General features: G+C 42.7%; 2 protein-coding genes across 2 annotated transcripts in view; both read left to right on the forward strand.

Annotated features, from left to right (window-relative positions):
• The window catches only part of CCDC28A (coiled-coil domain containing 28A), a 29386-nt gene extending 19323 nt beyond the window's left edge, over positions 1-10063 (forward strand). Inside the window, exon 6 of the mRNA XM_077143307.1 lies at positions 10025-10063. Coding sequence (XP_076999422.1) covers positions 10025-10048 — 24 coding nt within the window. The 3' untranslated portion in view covers positions 10049-10063. The remainder of the gene's footprint in view (positions 1-10024) is intronic.
• The window catches only part of ECT2L (epithelial cell transforming 2 like), a 73173-nt gene continuing 64528 nt past the window's right edge, over positions 10045-18689 (forward strand). The window contains exons 1-2 of the mRNA XM_077143310.1: positions 10045-10151; positions 11592-11704. Of these exons, the coding sequence (XP_076999425.1) occupies positions 10050-10151; positions 11592-11704 (215 nt within the window). The 5' untranslated portion in view covers positions 10045-10049. The remainder of the gene's footprint in view (positions 10152-11591; positions 11705-18689) is intronic.

The raw sequence follows: 18689 nt of genomic DNA on the forward strand, positions 1-18689 counted from the left end.
AAATCCCTTCTTCTTATGAAACCAAGGATGATTCTGGTACAATGTTGGTTTAGAAGGAGGGAATTTCCCACATTGCTGTGAGGTTTTGTCTGGATGACACATTATTAGACTATAGTTTGCCAAGACACATCATCTTAGATATTAAACTAGATCTCCAATTTGGGGGTTCAGAGTGGGGATTGAAATCTCTGTCATACTGTCTTTCTGTAATACTTCTATAGCTGTTCCTAATATGGCAGATGTCTTTCCAATATATTCATTTAAAAATGTGCAGAAGCTCTCACTGAAGAGGAATAAAAGTAGAGGTGCTCGAAATGTTTGTTCTAAATTCCTCAAATTTAAATGTTGTCTCAAATTCCTCAGACTCTCCATTAAGGTTTGCTTCAGCTATCCAGGCTATATCTGTCCTTGGAATTTATAGGAAGAATCTTATAAGTTTCTAGTGCTGGAATCCTAGCTTGAATGTCACTGACAAGTGGCTGTCCAACTTGTATTTTAATATCTCTAGGAATGGACGTAATGCCTTGAGTCAGTGAGAGTTCCTAAAGTGATTTTTTTTTCCTGCTTAGGTAGAGCCCAAATCTGCCTCTCTGACATTACCCATTGTTTTTAGTTTTGTGTTCTGGGGATTCACAAAACTTGTGCAATTGATTTTATAGATGATGAGCCTTCAGATAATTGTGTTGTGAGGAAGGGATGCAATTTCTTGTCTTTCTCCCTCTCTCACTTTTTAAAAAAACAGATAATATACTTTTACAAATGGAAAGGTCCATCCTTTCTCCCTTGACCTGTCATCCGTCAAGTGTCCATATATGCCTTGGCCTATTTTGGAATTCTCTTCTGTCCCACTGGTTTATTTGTCCCCATACTAATACCACATCCTAGTCCTACAGCTTTATAGTAAGTCTTGAGATCTTGAAACAGAAGCTTCCCTGCCTTGTTCTTCCACACTGTCCTAGCTATTTAGGACTCTTAAACCTCTACGAACTTTGGAATCAGCTTTCCAAGTTCCACACACCCACATATACATTAATTGAGACTGCATTGAATCTGCTGATCAATGTGAGAGAATTAAGCTTTTTACTGAGTCCTCTAATCCTTGAATAACATACCTCCCCATTTATTCAGATCTTTAAAAGTTTTTTTCAATAAAGTTTTATAATTTTCTTTATAAAATTTGCACTTTTTAATTCTATTTTTCCTAGGTCTTTAACAGTGTTTGCTATATGTAAATGATATCTTTTAAAAATTCTTTATTGAAATAGACAATGTAGGAAAGTGATGACACATCATCTCTTTTTGCTAATCATAAGTGTGCCACTCACTGAATTATAAAGTGAACTCACCTGGGTTCCTACCACTAGTGCAGTATCAGCTGTCCAGAATCACACCTGGGTCCCTCCCAATTGTTGCCCTCTCTTTCCTCCCCAAAGGGAACCACCATCCTGTCTTCTGACACTCCAGTGTAGAACTTGTTATAAGTGAAATGTAAATGCAAATGTATTGTCTTCCAGGTTCTTTCACTCAACAGCATGTGCGTGTGATTCATCTGTACCATTGTGAATAGTAGTGGATGGTTCATTTCATGGATTTAGAATGTCCTGTCATATGAAGATATGGCAATAAACTTAATTCATTTGATTGTGATAGATGCTTGGGATGTTTTCAATTCGGAGCTATATGATGCAGCTGTGAATATTCTTGTGGCTATAGTTTGATCCACATCAGCACATGTTTCTGTTGGCTCAAGTGTTTGCATATGTTCAACTTTAAGGAATAATGCCAAATGGTATTTCAGAGTACTTATACCAGCTTACACTCTCACCAGCTGTATGTGAGTTCTGGATGCTCAATGTTCTCACTAATCCATGGCTCTGGCAGTCTGGATTGGATAACAAACCATCACCAAATTGAGTAGCTTGCAACGAGAATTGTTTATGATATTTCCCAGTTTTGTGGGTCACCTGGGCTCTGCTGGACAGTTGTTCTGCTTTATATGTGGTAGGTTGGGTCACTCTTGGGATAGGATGGTAGGTTGGGGTCACCGGGACCAGCTGGGTCAGCTGAAATTGGAATATCCAGGAGGGCTTCATTCACATATCTGGTGCTTTGACTGGGGCAGCTGAAAGAGCAGGGTGCTGGCTCAACTGCTTTCTCACTCCATGAAATCTCTCCTTATTTGGCAATCTAGCCCAAGTGTCTTTACATGGAAGCTGGTACAGAAGAGTGCAAACATAGAAGCCATGAATCTTCTTAAGACCTAGGCCTAGAAGTCACACGTTATCATTTCCACTGTTGGTTCAGGCAGGTCAGGGTGAGAGCCAGTTCCAGGGGAGGAAGGGAATTAGACAACACCTCTTGGTGGAGAAGTGATGCACCTGCATAGTCATGGGAGCAGTTCCTGGTCATCTACACGGACAATGCATTCCACCCTCTGGCCACAACAGACCACACGGCTTTCACATGCAAAACGCATTTGCCCCATCCCAAAACAGCCAGAGTCCCTTCCAGTTCATCTGATTGTGGTCTCAGTCTTGACATTCAGTCTCCCAATCTGATCAGTTCCAACTGCAAGTGAGGCTGCCTGTCCGCAGCCCCTCTGGAGAGCAGTAAACTTCCAAGACTTTGGGAAAGGATGAGAATTTTCAAAATCATTGAGTCTTGATCCCTTTTAGTTTAACAGGTCTCCCCCTAATTTATCTTTCTCCTCTTGCAAGAAGAAAGCCAGGCAGCAACTCCAACACTTTGCTTGGAAATCTCCATCACTGTGTAACACAGTTTATCTCATTCACATTTTGTTTTCCAAATAAACTGCAGAAGACTTCACTAAGCTTTTTGCTGCCACATAACAAAGATTTCCCTTCCTCCAGTTTCCGATAACATGTTCCTCACTTCTGAGCGCTCACCAGCAGTGTAATCAATGTCCATATTTCAGCTAATACTTTACTCAAGGCAATTTAGGCTCTTTCACTATCTCTCTCCTCAAAATGCCTCCAGCTCTGCCCACTGCCCAGTTCTAACTCCACCCCCACATTTTTAAGTGCTTGTTTTAGGAGCACCCCACTTCTGGTACCAAAATCTGTTTTCATTTACTATTGATATATAGCAAATTAGCACAAATTAGCACAAATGTAGTGGCTTAACACTCATGGAGAATTTACATTGTTTCAGTTTTTAGTGTTAAACCAGTCTATCCAGTGATAAACCCCATTCTTAGATATTGCATTCTTTGGTTTGCTAATCTTTGTTAAGGATCTTTGTGGTGCTCATGAAGGATATTGGTCTGTGATTTCATTTCTTTTAATGTCTTTGTCTGGTTTTTGTAACAGAAAATGGGTTATCAAGTTTGACTGGCTTCTTAAAAATTTTTGTTTTAAATTAAGACACAAGCCACATACTATGGCAGTTTGAAAGGATTATGTACCCTAGAAAAGCCATGTTTTTATCCTGATCCAATCTTGTAGAGGCAGCTGTTTCTTCTAATCCCTATTCAGTACTATAGACTGGAGACTTGATTAGATTATCTCCATGGAGATGCGACTCACCCAATTGTGTGTTTTAAACTTTGATTGAAGAAAGATGTGGTTCCACCCATTCCAGGTAGGTCTTGATTAATTTTCTGGAATCCTCTAAAAGAGGAAACATTTTGGAGAGAGCCACGAAAACCATGAGAACCCACATCACACATTCAGATACCTTTGGAGATGAAGAAGGAAAACACCCTAGGGGAGCTTCATGAAATGAGAAGCCGGGAGAGAAAGTTAGCAGACTTTGCCATGTGCCTTTCAGTTGAGAGAAATCCTGAACTTCATTAGCCTTTCTTGAGTGAAGGTAACCTCCTGTTGGTTCCTTAATTTGGACATTTTTACACACTTGCTTTAATTGGGACATTTTTACGGCCCTAGAACTGAAAACTAGCAACTTAATAAATTCCCCCTTTTAAAAGCCATTTCTTTCCTGGTATATTGCATTCCAGCAGCTAGCAAACTAGAACACTTACTATTAAATTTACCTTTTAAAGTATATAGTCCAATGGCTTTAGTGTAACCAAAGATTGTTCAACCACCATCACTATCTAATTTCCATAATTAGATTGAATAAAGTATTAGTTGAACTATGGTGTATTAGCTAAGGTTCTCTAAAGAAACAAAATCAGCAGGAAATATCCATAGATATAAAATTTATGAAAGTGTCTCACATAACCGTGGGAATATAGAGTCCAAAATCTGCAAGACAGGCTGTGAAGCTGATGACTCTGATGGAGGGTCTGGATGAACTCCACAGGAGAGACTTGCCAGCTGAAGCAGGAAGAGAGCCGTCTCTTCTGAATCCTTAAAAGCCTTCCATTGATTAAATTAAACATCACTCATTGCAGAAGACACTCCCCTTGGCTGATTACAAATGGAATCAGCTGTGGATGCAGCCGACATGATCATGATTTGATTCTATGAAGTGTCCTCATAGCAACCGACAGTTCAGCACTTGTCCAACCAGAAAACGGGTACCACCACCTGGCTAAATTAACACATGAACCTGACCATGACATATGGACATAATTCCCATGATTCCAATCCAAAAAGAGACCCCAAATCTAATAACAGTCACTCCCTACCTCCCCTCCCCCAACCCCTATAGCCATTAATCTACTTTCTTTCTGTATAAATTTGCCCAGGCTGAACATTCCATACAAATGAAATCATACCCATTTTGAGTCTGGCTTCTTTCACTTAGCATAATGCTTTCAAGATCTATGTATTTCATAGTATGTATCAGAGCTTCATTCTTTTTAATGGATGATGTGCTGCCATCTTAAAATGAGTTAGGAAGTATTTACTCCTCTTCAATTTTCTTAACATATTTGTGTAAATTGGTATTATTTCTTCCTTAAACTATTTAATAGAATTCATTGGTAAAGTAATCCATCCTTGGAGTTTTTTTGATGGGAAGATTTTTTTTTTATTGTGAAGAATAACATATATACAAAAAAGCAATAAATATCAAAGCACACCACAACAATTAGTTATAGAACAGATTTCAGAGTTTGGTATGGGTTACAATTCCCAATTTAGGTTTTTCCTTCTGGCTGCTCCAACATACTGAAGACTAAAAGAAATATTAATATTTCAACTTCCAACCTCCAAAAACTTTAAGAGAATAAATTTCTCCTTCAAGCCACTAAATTAAGGTCATCTGTTACAGCAGTCATAGAAAACTAATATAATGGGTATCCTCATATTGTTGCTCAAAAGGAAACTGTCAATGTTTCATTGTTTTAATGTTAAGTGTGATTTTGCTGGAGGTGTTTTGCAAATGGCCTTTAATGATATTAATGAAGTTCCTTCCCATTGTAATTTTAATAACACTTTTTCTGCATGAATTAAAGTAATCATTTAAAATTTATCCTTTAAATATTAATGTGGTAGATTACATTTGTTGATTTTTCTCTTGTTAAACTAATTTTCATTCCTGGAAGTTAAATCTAATTTTTCATTGTCCTTGTTTTATTCCTGTATTAGCCAGGTTCTCTAGAGAAACAGAACCAACAGAAGATACACGTGAGATTTGGTAAAAAGTATCTCATGCAACTGTGGGGATGCACAAGTCCAAATTCCATAGGACAGGCTGCAAACTGGAAATTCCAAAGAAAGTTTTCAAATGAATTCTCCAGGAGAGGCTGGCTAGCTAAAGTAGAGATGAAAGTTCTCTTTTCAGACTGCTGACGTCACCGCTCCCTTAAAAGCCTTCAACTGATTGTATTATATCCAACTGATTAGATTTTCTCATTGCTAAAGACAATCCTCTTAGCTGATCATAGATGTAATCAGCCATAGATACGATCAACTGACCGATGATTTAAATCCATGAAATGTCCTCACAGTAACAGTTAGGCCAGTGCTTGCTTGACCAGACAACTGGGCACCACACCTGGCCAAGTTGACACATAACCCTGACCATCACAATCCCTTTCTGGATTCTATTTGCTAACATTTTCTCTAGAACTTTTACTGTGTATTCATGTATAAAGTAGCCATGTAATTTTCCTTTCCTTTTGAGTTTTGGTATCAAGGTTTTACTAACCTCATAAGATAAATCAGGAATTTTAATAAGAAATAAATGTTGTTTGGAATTCCTGAAATTTTTTTTTTTTCTGATTGTTAACAGAGCATAACCTAGCCTCTCCAGGTTGAGAAAGAAAATGATTCTAGGAGTAGGGTGCTGCCATACAACAGTGAAATTGTCTTTGGAGACTTGGAAAGGTGGCAATCCATGTTATACGCAGTGGAAAACAATTTTGTAAGGCTATAGTCTAGAATAGATTGAAAGACATATTTTATACATCATGAGCTTTTATTTTAGTCATAGAGGAAGAAAAATAAATGTTATTAGAATGAGTTCATTGCTACTGGTTGCATTTGCCAAGGGAGTGTAAGAATTAGAGGAGCTCAGAGAATACTTGGCTGATTTGTAAGCAGGCATGAAAAGGAATTCAGAAGTGTAATCTAGGGACTCGCAAGTTTGGAAGATGTAACTGAGTTACATCTTATACTTGTAAAGGAAAAACTGAGGAGGACTTTGAACCGCAAACATTGTTAAACACTCAGCCTAGCGGCAAGGACCTAGTCTAGAGTATGGCGGACACAACATTGTTAGAAGCTCTGAGTGGAATAAGGTGGCAACCAGCCAGCACTCTCAGAGGGAAAAATGTCTCCGGGAAAGGAGACTTTAGGGTGTGGCTCTTCCTAAGTAAGCCTGATAAGCTCAAAAGACCTGCAATTAAACTTGAGAGAGGGGAAAACATCTAAAGAATTGTGGCATAAAGTGCTACCTGGAATCAAATAAATAATTTGAGATAGATTTTGAGAGCATTGTGTTTACAAAAGAGTCACCAAAATGAGTTGAGAGAGAATGTGATCGTTTGTAACTAACAATGATAACTGGGCCCCAGCCTTCTGCAGCAGGATTTTGGAAATTACTCCAGACTACCTCTTCTATACGACTCTCATCCTTCCTCATTGGAGCAGAAGTATTTATTGCAGCTATGCTCTCCCTGTCCCAACACTCTATGTATTGTGTATGGGATAAAGGCCAGATAATGCATCTTCTGGGTCCAGAGGTCTCTGGATCAAGAGAAGCTATAGCTGGACCCATAGAGACTATTGTGAATTATCCATACCTTCTGGACTGTGAGCTCAAAACATTGAGTAGATGGAATTGTGGCTTTTCTCCTATAAGGACCGGGTAAGAGTGGTTTCCACGTGGGAAAGGAAGGGAACTGACCCAGAGGGTGAATGGCGAGAGGTTACTGTCCACACCCCCCTGTAACCCTCTCCCCTTGAGCTGGACCTGGTGACTTGCTTCTAACCAAGAATATGTGGAAAAAGTGATGGGATGTCACATCTGAGGTCAGGTTACAAAGAGTTTGCCTCTAGTTCTTTGCACTTGCTCAGAACCAGCTACCATGGAAGGCCAGCTACCATGCTGTAAGCTGCCCTAGGGAGGGGCCCACGTAGCAAGGAACTGAGGGTGGCCTCTAGCCAACAGCCAGTGGAAGCCGAGGCCCCCAGTGAGCCTGCCACGCCACCTGGCACCTGCACTGCAGCATTAGGAGAGACTTGGAGGTGGGGCCCCACCAAGCTACACCCGGATTAGTGTCCCACAGAAACCTTGAGACACTGAATGTTTGTTGTCTTGAACTGTTAATTTTAGGGGTAATTTGTTATGCAGCAATCGATAACTAATACATTAGCATTGTTTTTTCTCCACATCTTCTTTGATGTGTGTTCTCAAAAGACAGGTTGGATTGTGCTCTCTGAGAATTTCTAATTTTTACTTGCTGGACAATGAGAAAGTGAATCTTCCTGGTTGATAAAGCATCATGCCAAATTTTTGAGTCATTAATTAGCGCTTCCTGAAATTTTTACTTTTGCCTCCCATTTTTCCCAGCAAAGTGAAAAACACCTCCGGCATAGCTTCAGATTTGGGTACATGCAGATGAGAACAGAATAGTGGCCATGCTTTGGAGTCCCTGGGAGTATATGTATGGATTATCTTCACCAAACCTTAGTAATGTACAGTTCATTCTCGTTATTCACGGTAGTTATCCTCTGTAAAGTTTTTATGAACACTGATTTAGTGCGTCCTGACCCACTGCTCCTATGGAAAGTACAAGGTTAGATTCCTACAAGCCTCTGGTCACAACACTTTCTTCAATTGTTCAATACATAACCTTATTTTATGTGTGTTTCTTTCTTTCTTTTTTTTTTTTTTAAGGGAACTGTACTAATGATTACTTTAAAAAATAAAGTTACAGAATTACCTTCAAAGGCATAAGAGAAAGCAGTACTTCAAAGCCAGAATGACTGAACAGTTAGGTGGAATAGGAAAAGGAAATGGACTTGAGTATAATTATGTCGGGACAATGGTCCATCAGTCCTCAATGCTTCTGTTACATTATTATCTAGAATCACATCATTTCCTTTCTTTTCCCTTCAATGTCTTCATTGAAAGTCACAAGGAACTATCCTCATAGAACTAAATAACAGCTACCATTTTGTTAGGATTCAAAATTTCAATCCAGTAGCCAGCAGGGTCTTGATTACATGCGCCGCCTTTCATTTTACCGGCATCCGGTTTCTTCACCAATATGACTCCCAGTTCTTCAAATTGTTTGCAAGCACCACATCTGTATTAGTTAGGGTTCTCTAGAGAAACAGAATCAACAGGGAACATTTGCAAATATAAAATTTATGAAAGTGTCTCACGTGGCCGTAGGAACACAGAGTCCAAAATCTACAGGGCAGACTGCGAAGCTGATGACTCCGATGGATGGCCTGGATGAACTCCACAGGAGAGGCTCACCAGCCAAAGCAGGAATGGAACCTGTCTCCTCTGAGTCCTCCTTAAAAGGCTTCCCATGATTGCATTTAGCATCACTAATTGCAGAAGACACTCCCCTTTGGCTGATTACAAATGGAATCAGCTGTGGATGTAGCTGACGTGATCATGACCTAATCCTATGAAATGTCCTCATTGCAACAGACAGGCCAGCGCTCGCCCAATCAGATGAACAGGTACCACAACTTGGCCAAGTTGACACCATTCCCTTTGGGGGAATGTCCTTTTCATCCTCATAAGCCAAGAAATAGAGTGAAAATTTCATAGTGGGAAAACCTAATTGTTGAAGTAGTATCATTCCAAAAATTCTAGTATGAAAATCTAACGACTTCTTAGGATCGGTAATGCATGGCATGGTCTGCTGCAGTAGAAATTCCCTGACGCTGGGGTCCACCTCAGAGCAGCAGGTGAGGGCAGCCTTGTCGATCAGGTCGCCGGCCACAGGCTGTGTTCCTGCCATGGCCACACTGCTGTAACTCAGAGAAGCGAGGGTGTGAACCAGGAAGCTACCGACATTGTGTTCCTTTTTAAAGACATGTTATTTAGTATGTATTACCGGTTTATCTTAACATTGAACTCACAGTTACCAGCACTAGAATTCATGCCCGAATGAAACTTATTTAGCACATTTGTTTCTCCCTAAGGCACATCTCAGCCTTCTTGCACTTAGGAGCACCAGACAGCACTTCAGCACTACACTTAGGTGCTATTTCAAACAGCATAATCACCAAAAAAGGCACAAAAATGCAAAATAAAAAGAAATGTGGTACTAAATAGACTGTGTAAAGGACACCAGTTTGCTGTCTGAGAGCTGAAACAAGAAAGCACAGTGTTGTCTTCTTTGACCTCAGTTGGGAATGTATTTATCATGTGACTCAAATTTTCCACCTCTGTGATCATAACTGCGATTAGTATTTATTGATTTGGGGGTTGCAAATTTTAGCGATTCGGTAAACTTGCAGATACAAAATCTGTGAATAATGAGGATTCACTATATATAAGAAATAAGAAATATGTATGAAATTTAAAAATGAATTTATGTTAATTCCTCTAAGGACACCATTAATATATTGGATGTTTCTGGATGACCTTAAATAAACATCTGTTGAAATGAGCCTGTGGTTCCTAGGACTTCAAGAAAGTAATTTGCTGAGATGTCAGCTGAGGATCCTTCCAGAGAAACCCTGGAAATGGAGAGCTTCCACCGAAGATTCAGTACCTGGACACCTTTTAGCAACAAGTCATTAAATAGACAGGTGAGTTACCTACTCTATAATATGAGCAGTTTCAATTACTGTGATATATGGGTGTCCCATTTTGCCACATTTTTACAAACCCCTCTAAACGATTTTGCTTTTGAGCCAGTTTATTTAAGCAGAAGTAAATCTAGATCCAAATTCTAAAGAATTGAGAACAGAAACCCAGACAGATATTTGCATGCCAATGTTCAAGGCAGCATTATTCACGACAGCCCAAAAGTGAAACAACTCAAGGGTCCGTCAGTAGAACAGGTAAATGAAATGTGGCCTGTCTATACAATCAAATATGATTCAGCCATAAAAAACAGTAAGTTCTGATATGTACTGTGACATGGATCAACCTTGAAAATATTCTGACATGAAAGAAGCCAGACACAGAAGGCAGATATCATATGATTCCACGCCTATGAAATATCTAGACTAGGCGAATTCACAGAAACAGGCAGGAGAGAGGTTGGCAGGGCCAGGCGAGGAGGGAATGGGGAGTTAAAGCTTCTGGTTGGGGTGAAGGGAAAACACTGGAAATGGATGGTGGTCATGGCAGTACAACTGAAAGTAAGGAATGCCACTGAATTGTATACTCAAAGATGGCTAAAATGGCAAATTTTATGTTATATATATTTTACCACAGCTTAAAAAAAAATCAAAACCTAGATTTGTCTGTCCCATAGATGATCTCCTGTCAGCCTAGTCCCCATGTCCTCTTGGGGTAGGTGCCACGTGTACCCCCAGGGACAGCCCTGGTGGCTCTAATGGGGGAGGAGAGAAGAGGGGGGTGCTGGCAGGGGTGGGGGTAACCTCTGTGCCCTTTGACCCTGCCCCCCTCCTGTGCCAGCTGTGAGGCAGATGTGGCCTGAAGCCTGGGGTGGGGGGAGCCCTTCCTTTGTAAGTTACTGCAGGAGTGCTGTCTGTTTGAGCAAAGCTGGAAACCCTGCTTTGGGGGGACGCTGGGCACAATTGGCAATGGCAAATTAGCACCCTGTGTGAATTTCAAATTTGATAGGTGCTTTGACCACCCAGCGATGTGGATTAGTAAAATGATACCCGCCTCAAAGGCTCCTGTTTTCACAATTAAACGAATGTTTTCCAGTTTACCTGGATGGGAACCTGTGTTTCCCCAGGTCCCGTGAGCCCAGGTAGAAACCAAAGCCCGGAATCATTACCTCTTTGTATTCTAAAAAGACTCCTTGGGCCGCTGTGTAATTTCATCTCCTGCCAGCCTTTCCCACCTGCCCCAGCAAGTCCAGGCTTGTCTGTAACCCAGGATAAAAAGTCTCAGCTGAGCCAGAGACCCCCAGCAACGTGCCTGAACGGCTACCCCTTGCGTGCTGTGCAAATATCAGCCATGAGCTGTTAGTAGGTTGCCTCCGGATTGCTTAGCCACCAAGAACATATTGAACTGCACAGCAAAATGCCATTTTTTTCCCTCCCTTACAGCTCTTTCAGGAAAGAGTCACTCTTATAAGTCATTGGTTTGACCTCTGGACTAACAAGCAACGTCAAGAGTTCTTATGCACGATTTTGTTACGATGCCCTAAGTCACAATTAAGGTAATGGTCGCCGAATATGACATTATAGTTTCTTTTTTTTTTTAACATGGGCAGGCACCGGGAATCGAACCCGGGTTCTCGAGCATGGCAGGCAAGCACTCTTACCTGCTGAGCCACCGTGGCCCCCATTATAGTTTCTTAAAGAAAATAAAATGCAGTAAATTGTAACTTTTAAGGCTTTTTTTTTCTTTCCTTTTTCTCCCCCCAAGGGAAAAACAAAAGAAAGCGATTGATAGTTTAAGCTCTATAAAAAGAATTTTCTAATACCTGCTTCCTCCTTAGGATGAAATGGAGCCTTGCCGGGAGCTTTCGCACCTTCATGCTTGGGGGAGGGAGAGGAGATTTTTTCAGGTTTTGCAAAAACTTGTAAATGGCTTCAACCAATGAATTCTTAATATCCTCTCAGTATAGAAAATTCTCCTTGGAACTATCAGTCAGACAACATAGTCCAGATGAATGTCTGGTACATAGTAGGTATTCTAGAAGCATTTGTTAAATGGACGGATGGGTCTGAAAAATATATGACAAGCAACACTAGTGGCAACATCTTGGAATCCAGGAAGGCCCAAGCCTTGCCTCCTGCTGGGCTGTAATCCACATCAAAATACTCCCGCATGAGCAGTGTATGGCACATGGAACTGTGAACTGAGATGACACCCGGGCCAGCCAGTGCTCTGCTCGCGCCCCAGGGGAGTGGCCGCCACTGTAGGGGACAATGTCCCAGCAGCACCACGACCAGCGGACACTCTGCTACCAGCAGAGCAGAATCAGAAACAAGGCATTCTCAGAGCAATTCGTGGCTTGTCAGCTCTCCGGATGGATTTTGGGAGTGGCCTCTTCGGCAACATTAGAAAAGTGTTCAAGCTGTGTAGACTGGCACCCCTGGGCCCAGTAGGAGAGGACAGCGTGGTGGTGGCAGGGGTCGGTAGGGTTGTGGCCTGTACTTCAGCCCCAAATGCGTGGCCTGTGCCATTCCAGAAGGTTCTGGGAGGCTGAGGCCAACGAGGCTGGCTGGATTCTGTTTCTGGAGCGCTGTCCTGTCTGAACTGCCGAGGGCCCAGGCATGTGTGCGAAGGTGCCCGGGCCTCCTTGCTCCTGTTTGACAAAACCAAGTGGCTGATCTGGAGTGAGCAGCTTTCCTTGTAAGCCGGCGGTGGTGCTGAGGGAGAGGCTAAGCCCACACTTCTCCGGGGGCTGCCACAAAGCACCTGAGTTGGGCAGGACCAAGCTGGCTGATTCTAGCGGGCAATACCTCCTCCCCTCTTCTACTTCGTCCTCCTCATCTCCATCACGCCTTCCCTCCAAGCCACTCCTGGGCGGATCGCAGACATACCTTCCTGCCCACAGAAAAACAGGCTCTTCGAGGGAAGCTTAAAAGTAAGGGGGAGAGAGGGTGGCCTATGGTTAGGCTCCTTTTAGCTCAAACTCTGCAGCTTTCAAAATACGAAAATCATAAACCAAACCCACTCCCATGGTCGCCTGGTCATGCACACAGACCAAGCAATTCCCGTCGTCACCACTAGAGGGCATTAGAGATCTTGTGGTATGTTTCTGAGCAGCTCAGCATTAGACCTGACATTTTGTCTCTGGAAATTCCATGCTTTGCCTGGTTCCTGTGCTCTCCCTTCTATGGGAGAAGAATACAAAAGTAACCTGTTCCGTGAAGTGGCTCTATCTGTTTGCCAGCAGCTGAGCGGCTGCAGAGAGTTGTAGGTATCGCTGCCTTCCATGAAGTGGTTATTACGTGTTCTGGGCAGCTGACTGCTAGGGCAGCTTGCCTGTGGATTTCTGGTCTCTGGATTTGGCCTGCTGAGTGGTGGGGGTTTTGCTGAACATCAGTTCATTTCCCAGGGTCCGGTTGTGCAGTCTTCATGGACACCGCATGTGGAAGAATGCTGGTGTCAAATCCAGTTTCACTTACGCTCGATTTTAGTTAAATCTAAAAGCCCAATTAATTCCTTAGATAAAAGTTTAGTGCAAACAACTTTTTTTATTTTTTATTTTTTATGGGCAGGCACCGGAAATCGAACCCGGGTCTCCAGTATGGAAGGCAGGAATTCTGCCACTGAGCCGCCACCCACAGTCAACTTTTAGAAAGCATCTTTATTGAGATAAAATTCACCCATTTAAAGGATACTATTCCATGATTTTAGGAAGCTCACAGATTTTTGCAACCATCATCACAATTTTTCAGACATTTTTAAAAAGTTTAGAACATTTCTATCACCGCCCCGAAAGAAACCCCTACCTATCAGCACTCACTCCCCAAACTTTTCTCCTCCCCCCTCGCTCTATAAATATGCCTCTGCTGGACTTGTCATATAAATGGAATCATACAAATATGTGGTCTTTGGTAACTGGCTTTTTTCACTTAGCACCATGTTTTCAAGATTTGTCCATTTTGTAGCATGTATCAGAACTTCCTCCTTTTTTATTGCTGAATAATATTCCATTATATGGATATACCACATTTTATTTATCCATTCATCAGTTGGTAGACATTTGGGTTGTTTCCACTTTTGGGCTGTTATAAACTGTAAACCTCTGTGTACAGCTTTTTATATATGGATTTTTCATTTTTCTAAGGAATGAAATTTCTAGGTCATGTGGTAATGACACAATCAACTTTTCATTACTGAGTTTTTCTTTTGAATCAATTCCTGCAATCCCTGTTTCCCCATAACTACAAATAAGCTTGATAATAAAAGAGAGAAGTTAGCATTATTTGAATGCCTGAAATCTTTACAATTAAACTGGGCTATATTTGTGCAGTAAATTTTTTCAAGGCCAAGAAACCATTGTCACAGATGGTTGTGTTTTGTAATTTCTGAATAATTTTGTTTTAATTCAGGCAGTGACACATAAGCTTAAACAGGATATTGCAGTATTGGTGGACAATATGTCAACATAATTTTCTTTAAAAGTTTATTAATTTCTATGGGATATCTAAATACCTATGATTTTTCTTTTCTGTCCTAGTATAGATTCTATGTGGTTACGTTTTTTAAAGATGTTTTCTAAAATTTTGATGTTATGATATGTAAGGCATTTTTCAAAGGTTCATCTTGTAAACTGAAAATTCTCATCTCACTCAGCTCAAACCTCACCTCTGCCAGGAAGCCTTTCCCACTCATCTTTCCCCCCCAGTAACGTGTAACTCCGTCTGCATGGCCTTTTCCCCAGGACAAGGTGCTTGTATGTCCCCATGTCAGCTGGTTTCCAGGGGCCCCGTCCCCTGCAGCTCGGGGAGGCTGCCCTTCCCTGTGACTGCTGGAAGGGAACTGGAATTGAGGGGTTTGTGTCTGTCCCTTTTGGAGAAACCTCAGAGAAGTCTGAATCAGTGTCCTTGCCACACCGGTGGAACCGGTTCCAGTTGTCTTGGCTCAGCAGCAAACGCCTTACACAACTTCGCTCCAGGGCTGAAGCTGTTCCAACTTGCAGCCCTCCCAGGCGGGTGGGGCAGCAGTCACACAACTCATTCCCCAGGCAGGGACGATTGCCTGCGAGTGCTGTGCTTGAGTGCACGTGTGCAAGAGTGTGTATATGTGTGTTGCGCGTATGCATATGTATATGTTCATGTGTGTTCATATGCATGGTTGTCTGCTGTGCATATACATATGTGTATGTGCACATGCTTGTGTGTATGTGTATGCATGTTCAAATGCATGCTTGTATATATGCACATGTATATGCATGTGTGGTGTGTGTGCATGCATGTGCAAGTGTGCATGTGTGTGTGTGCATGCATATGCACCTGTGCTGGGGAGCAGGAGATCACGAGCAGCCCCTGAAGGGCTCACTGCCTACCTTGTTCTCATCAGAGCAGACTGGAGGTGGAGGTGGGGCTGGAGGGCAGAAGCTCACCCTGATCACCAGCCCCCGCCCCCTGCTCTCCCCAAGCAGCCCCCGCAGCGCTCGGTTGAGGATGCTTCCGCTGTGGTCCCCAGGCAATCTGGTGTACAGTTTTCAGGGACAACATACTTCTAGGACAGTTTTCAATATAGAACTGCCACATCACTCCGACTTACTAAACCTCTTTTAGAAAGAAGAATATTTCTGTGTGGAGGTGGCAGAGAGGAGAGGGGAGTCTTCAAAGGTACACAATCGGTGTCACTGAAACTTTCTGTTTTCTTGACATCCAAACAAGCGGGGACATTGGGTCTCCTGCCTCTTCCTTCCCTTCCCTTGGGCATGTCCTTGTCTTCTCACGTAGGTGATTTGGCTGTGGACAACCATGTTCAATATTAGCATTTGTTGTTGGGGTGGCTTTCAGGAGTACATGCAGCTAAGGGAGAAAATATTTGAATTTAAAAGTAAAGGAAAAGCCTAGCGCTAAAAGCTGCTTTACTGGCTGGGAGTGGGGGAGGGGAGGCTCCAGCCCCCCTTAGGCAGCATCAGTGAGCGTGAAGCCCTCCGTTCTCCTTTTGTGACGAAGGGTCCCACCACGTCCTTACAGTACTTTACTTCTCTTTCGGCACGTACAGCCTCCTGATGCTCTGTTATGTGTGTACCGGCTTGTTTATCGTCTGCCAGCCCACCAATCCATGAGGGCGAGGACTCGGCCTTTCGACTCTTGCGGTCCCGATAAATACTTGTTGAATGAATGAAGATGTATAAAACACTCCCAGTTCTAACAAGAAAAGAATACATCATCAGAAGACAACTCTCATTTGGGTGGTTCTGTAGGAGGAAGGAATCTTTCTAAGATAGGAAGAGTTAATGGTAATTTGTTATAGCAGCACCAGAAAACTAACAGAAGCAGTGATTTCTTTTTCTATTTTTCAACCTTTATCATTTCTCCATTGTTTAGTCAAATTTACACACATTCATTTAGCCTGTGCAAGTGATGAGCACAATGCCGGATGCCGGGGACACCGTGGTGAGCCAGAAGGCCACAGCGCTGCTTTTCTGGGGCTCACGGTAGAATGGAGAGGAAAGACCTTGAATGGTGAGCATCTGACAAAGGACTGGACCCTAAAACCAGGGCCCAGATTGCCCTCTGGTGCACATCTGGCTTAATGGATGCAGGTTTCATCCAAGGATGTGAGATGGCATTAAGGAGGGAACTCCACGAGTGACACCGGCCTCCTGTAGAGATATGCTTGGTCAACCTGTGGGGAAGGCTGGGGCATCTCGGCAGTCCCCCCAGGTACATCACCCTAAAACTACAATATAATCACCTATGGCTGCCTCTGTGGTTGCAAAACTAGCTTCTTACCAGACACATACTTGAACCTCCCATGCTGTTCCGGCTATATAGCCTGCTCCACCCAGTGCCATGCATGGGATGTAGTCCTGGGACTCCAGAACAGTGAGTGTCTGTGCACAGCCTTTTTTTCACCACAGCCAGAGGCAGACTGGCCAGCCAGAAAGCAAATGAACCCCTATGCTCATGCTAAGCAACAAAAATCCTGAAACAAGGACCTAACCTAGTCTAGGGGAGGAGAGCAGAGGATGTGATGAAAATATGTTAGCCAAGCAGAGCTTGGAGGAAGAGGGGTCCATCCATAGGGGACAACACATGTGACATCTGTGGGCTTCCTTTGTCCTTTCATTAGCAATACCTGGCTTTTGTAGAAATGTTAGAAAAGGTGGATAAGCAACAGGAAGAAAATGCCAATCACCCATAGCAGCAGTGCCCGGCTATAACCTTCTATGTTTTCATGCTTGTGTGCATCTAGATAACCACATATAGACCAGTATATACAGATTATTTTAAAATCTTTTTTTAAAAAACTTGTTCCAATCTCCCCTTATTATTTTCTTGACACCTGGCCTTGCTCTCTCATTCACTTAGAACTGTAGCATGTGGTTTTCCATTTCTCTTATGCCCCAGACACAGCCATCATTTTGTGTGACATTGACCTCTGTCTCAGTTCCCTGGGGCTGCCATAAGTACCACCAACTGGGTGGCTTAAAACAACAGAAATGTGTCCTCTCACAGTTGTGAGTCCAGAAGTCCGAAATCGAGGTATTGAGGAGGTCCCAGTCCCCCTGAAGTCTGTAGGGAAGAGTCTGCTCCATGGTTTCTCCTGCCTGCTGGTGGCAGTAGGCAGTCCTTGGGGTTCCTTTGGTTGTGGCATTATACATGGTCTGTCCCCGATCACAGGACCTTCTTCTCTCTTTGTTAGTCTCTTCCCGTGGCCTCCTCCCCTCCTGTGTCTCTCTGTGTGTCCCAGTTTCCCTTCTAGTAGGACACGGGTCATGTTGGATTAGGGCCCACCCTCATCCAGTTTGGCCTCATCTTTACTACCACACCTTCCAAGACCCTATTTTCAAATAAAGTCACATTCTGAGGCTTAAGGGGTTAAAAGACATCCACATATCTTTGGGGGGACACAATTCAACCCATAATAACAACCATGTAGGAAATTCACCCAATACCCTGGATTCTCAGTTGCTTCACCTTCTTACCCAAAATGAGATTTTCCCCATCCTGCCTTAGCCAGCGATGCCACAGTGATCGCATCACATCCAGATTCAGTGAAAAAGCCTTCCCCAGGTGCGCTTTGCTAGCTCAGCTCTCTCCACTCCGACCGCTGTGCAACGTGCCCATTCTTCCAGCCCATTGACTCCCCTGCATCCCCCAACCAGCCAGCCCCTGCCTCTGGTCTGCACGATCCACATGGAAGCTACGGTCCATCATTTTTGTAACCTGCATTCCAAGTTGCTGAAACTCTTGCTCCTCAGTCTTTTTATCACTTTTACTTTCCACAACCCCAGTCTTGAATCAACCCAACTTTCTGCTCTCTCCTGTTTGCACACCAGCCACTGAGAGTTATTGAAGAAAGTCAATCAACAGATTGCTTATTATGAATCATTTTTTCTTTATTTTGGAAAGTTTCAAGCTTAAAAAACAAACACATCCTTAACAATGATCATCTACTCATGGACAATAGTATTTCATTAATACTCCCCAATTCCACCCATACCCCAAACATACTGGATTATTTTGAAGCAAACCTCAGACATCATACTAGTCCTA

Source organism: Tamandua tetradactyla, chromosome 25 (genome assembly GCF_023851605.1).
Source record: "Tamandua tetradactyla isolate mTamTet1 chromosome 25, mTamTet1.pri, whole genome shotgun sequence".
NCBI lineage: Eukaryota > Metazoa > Chordata > Mammalia > Pilosa > Myrmecophagidae > Tamandua > Tamandua tetradactyla.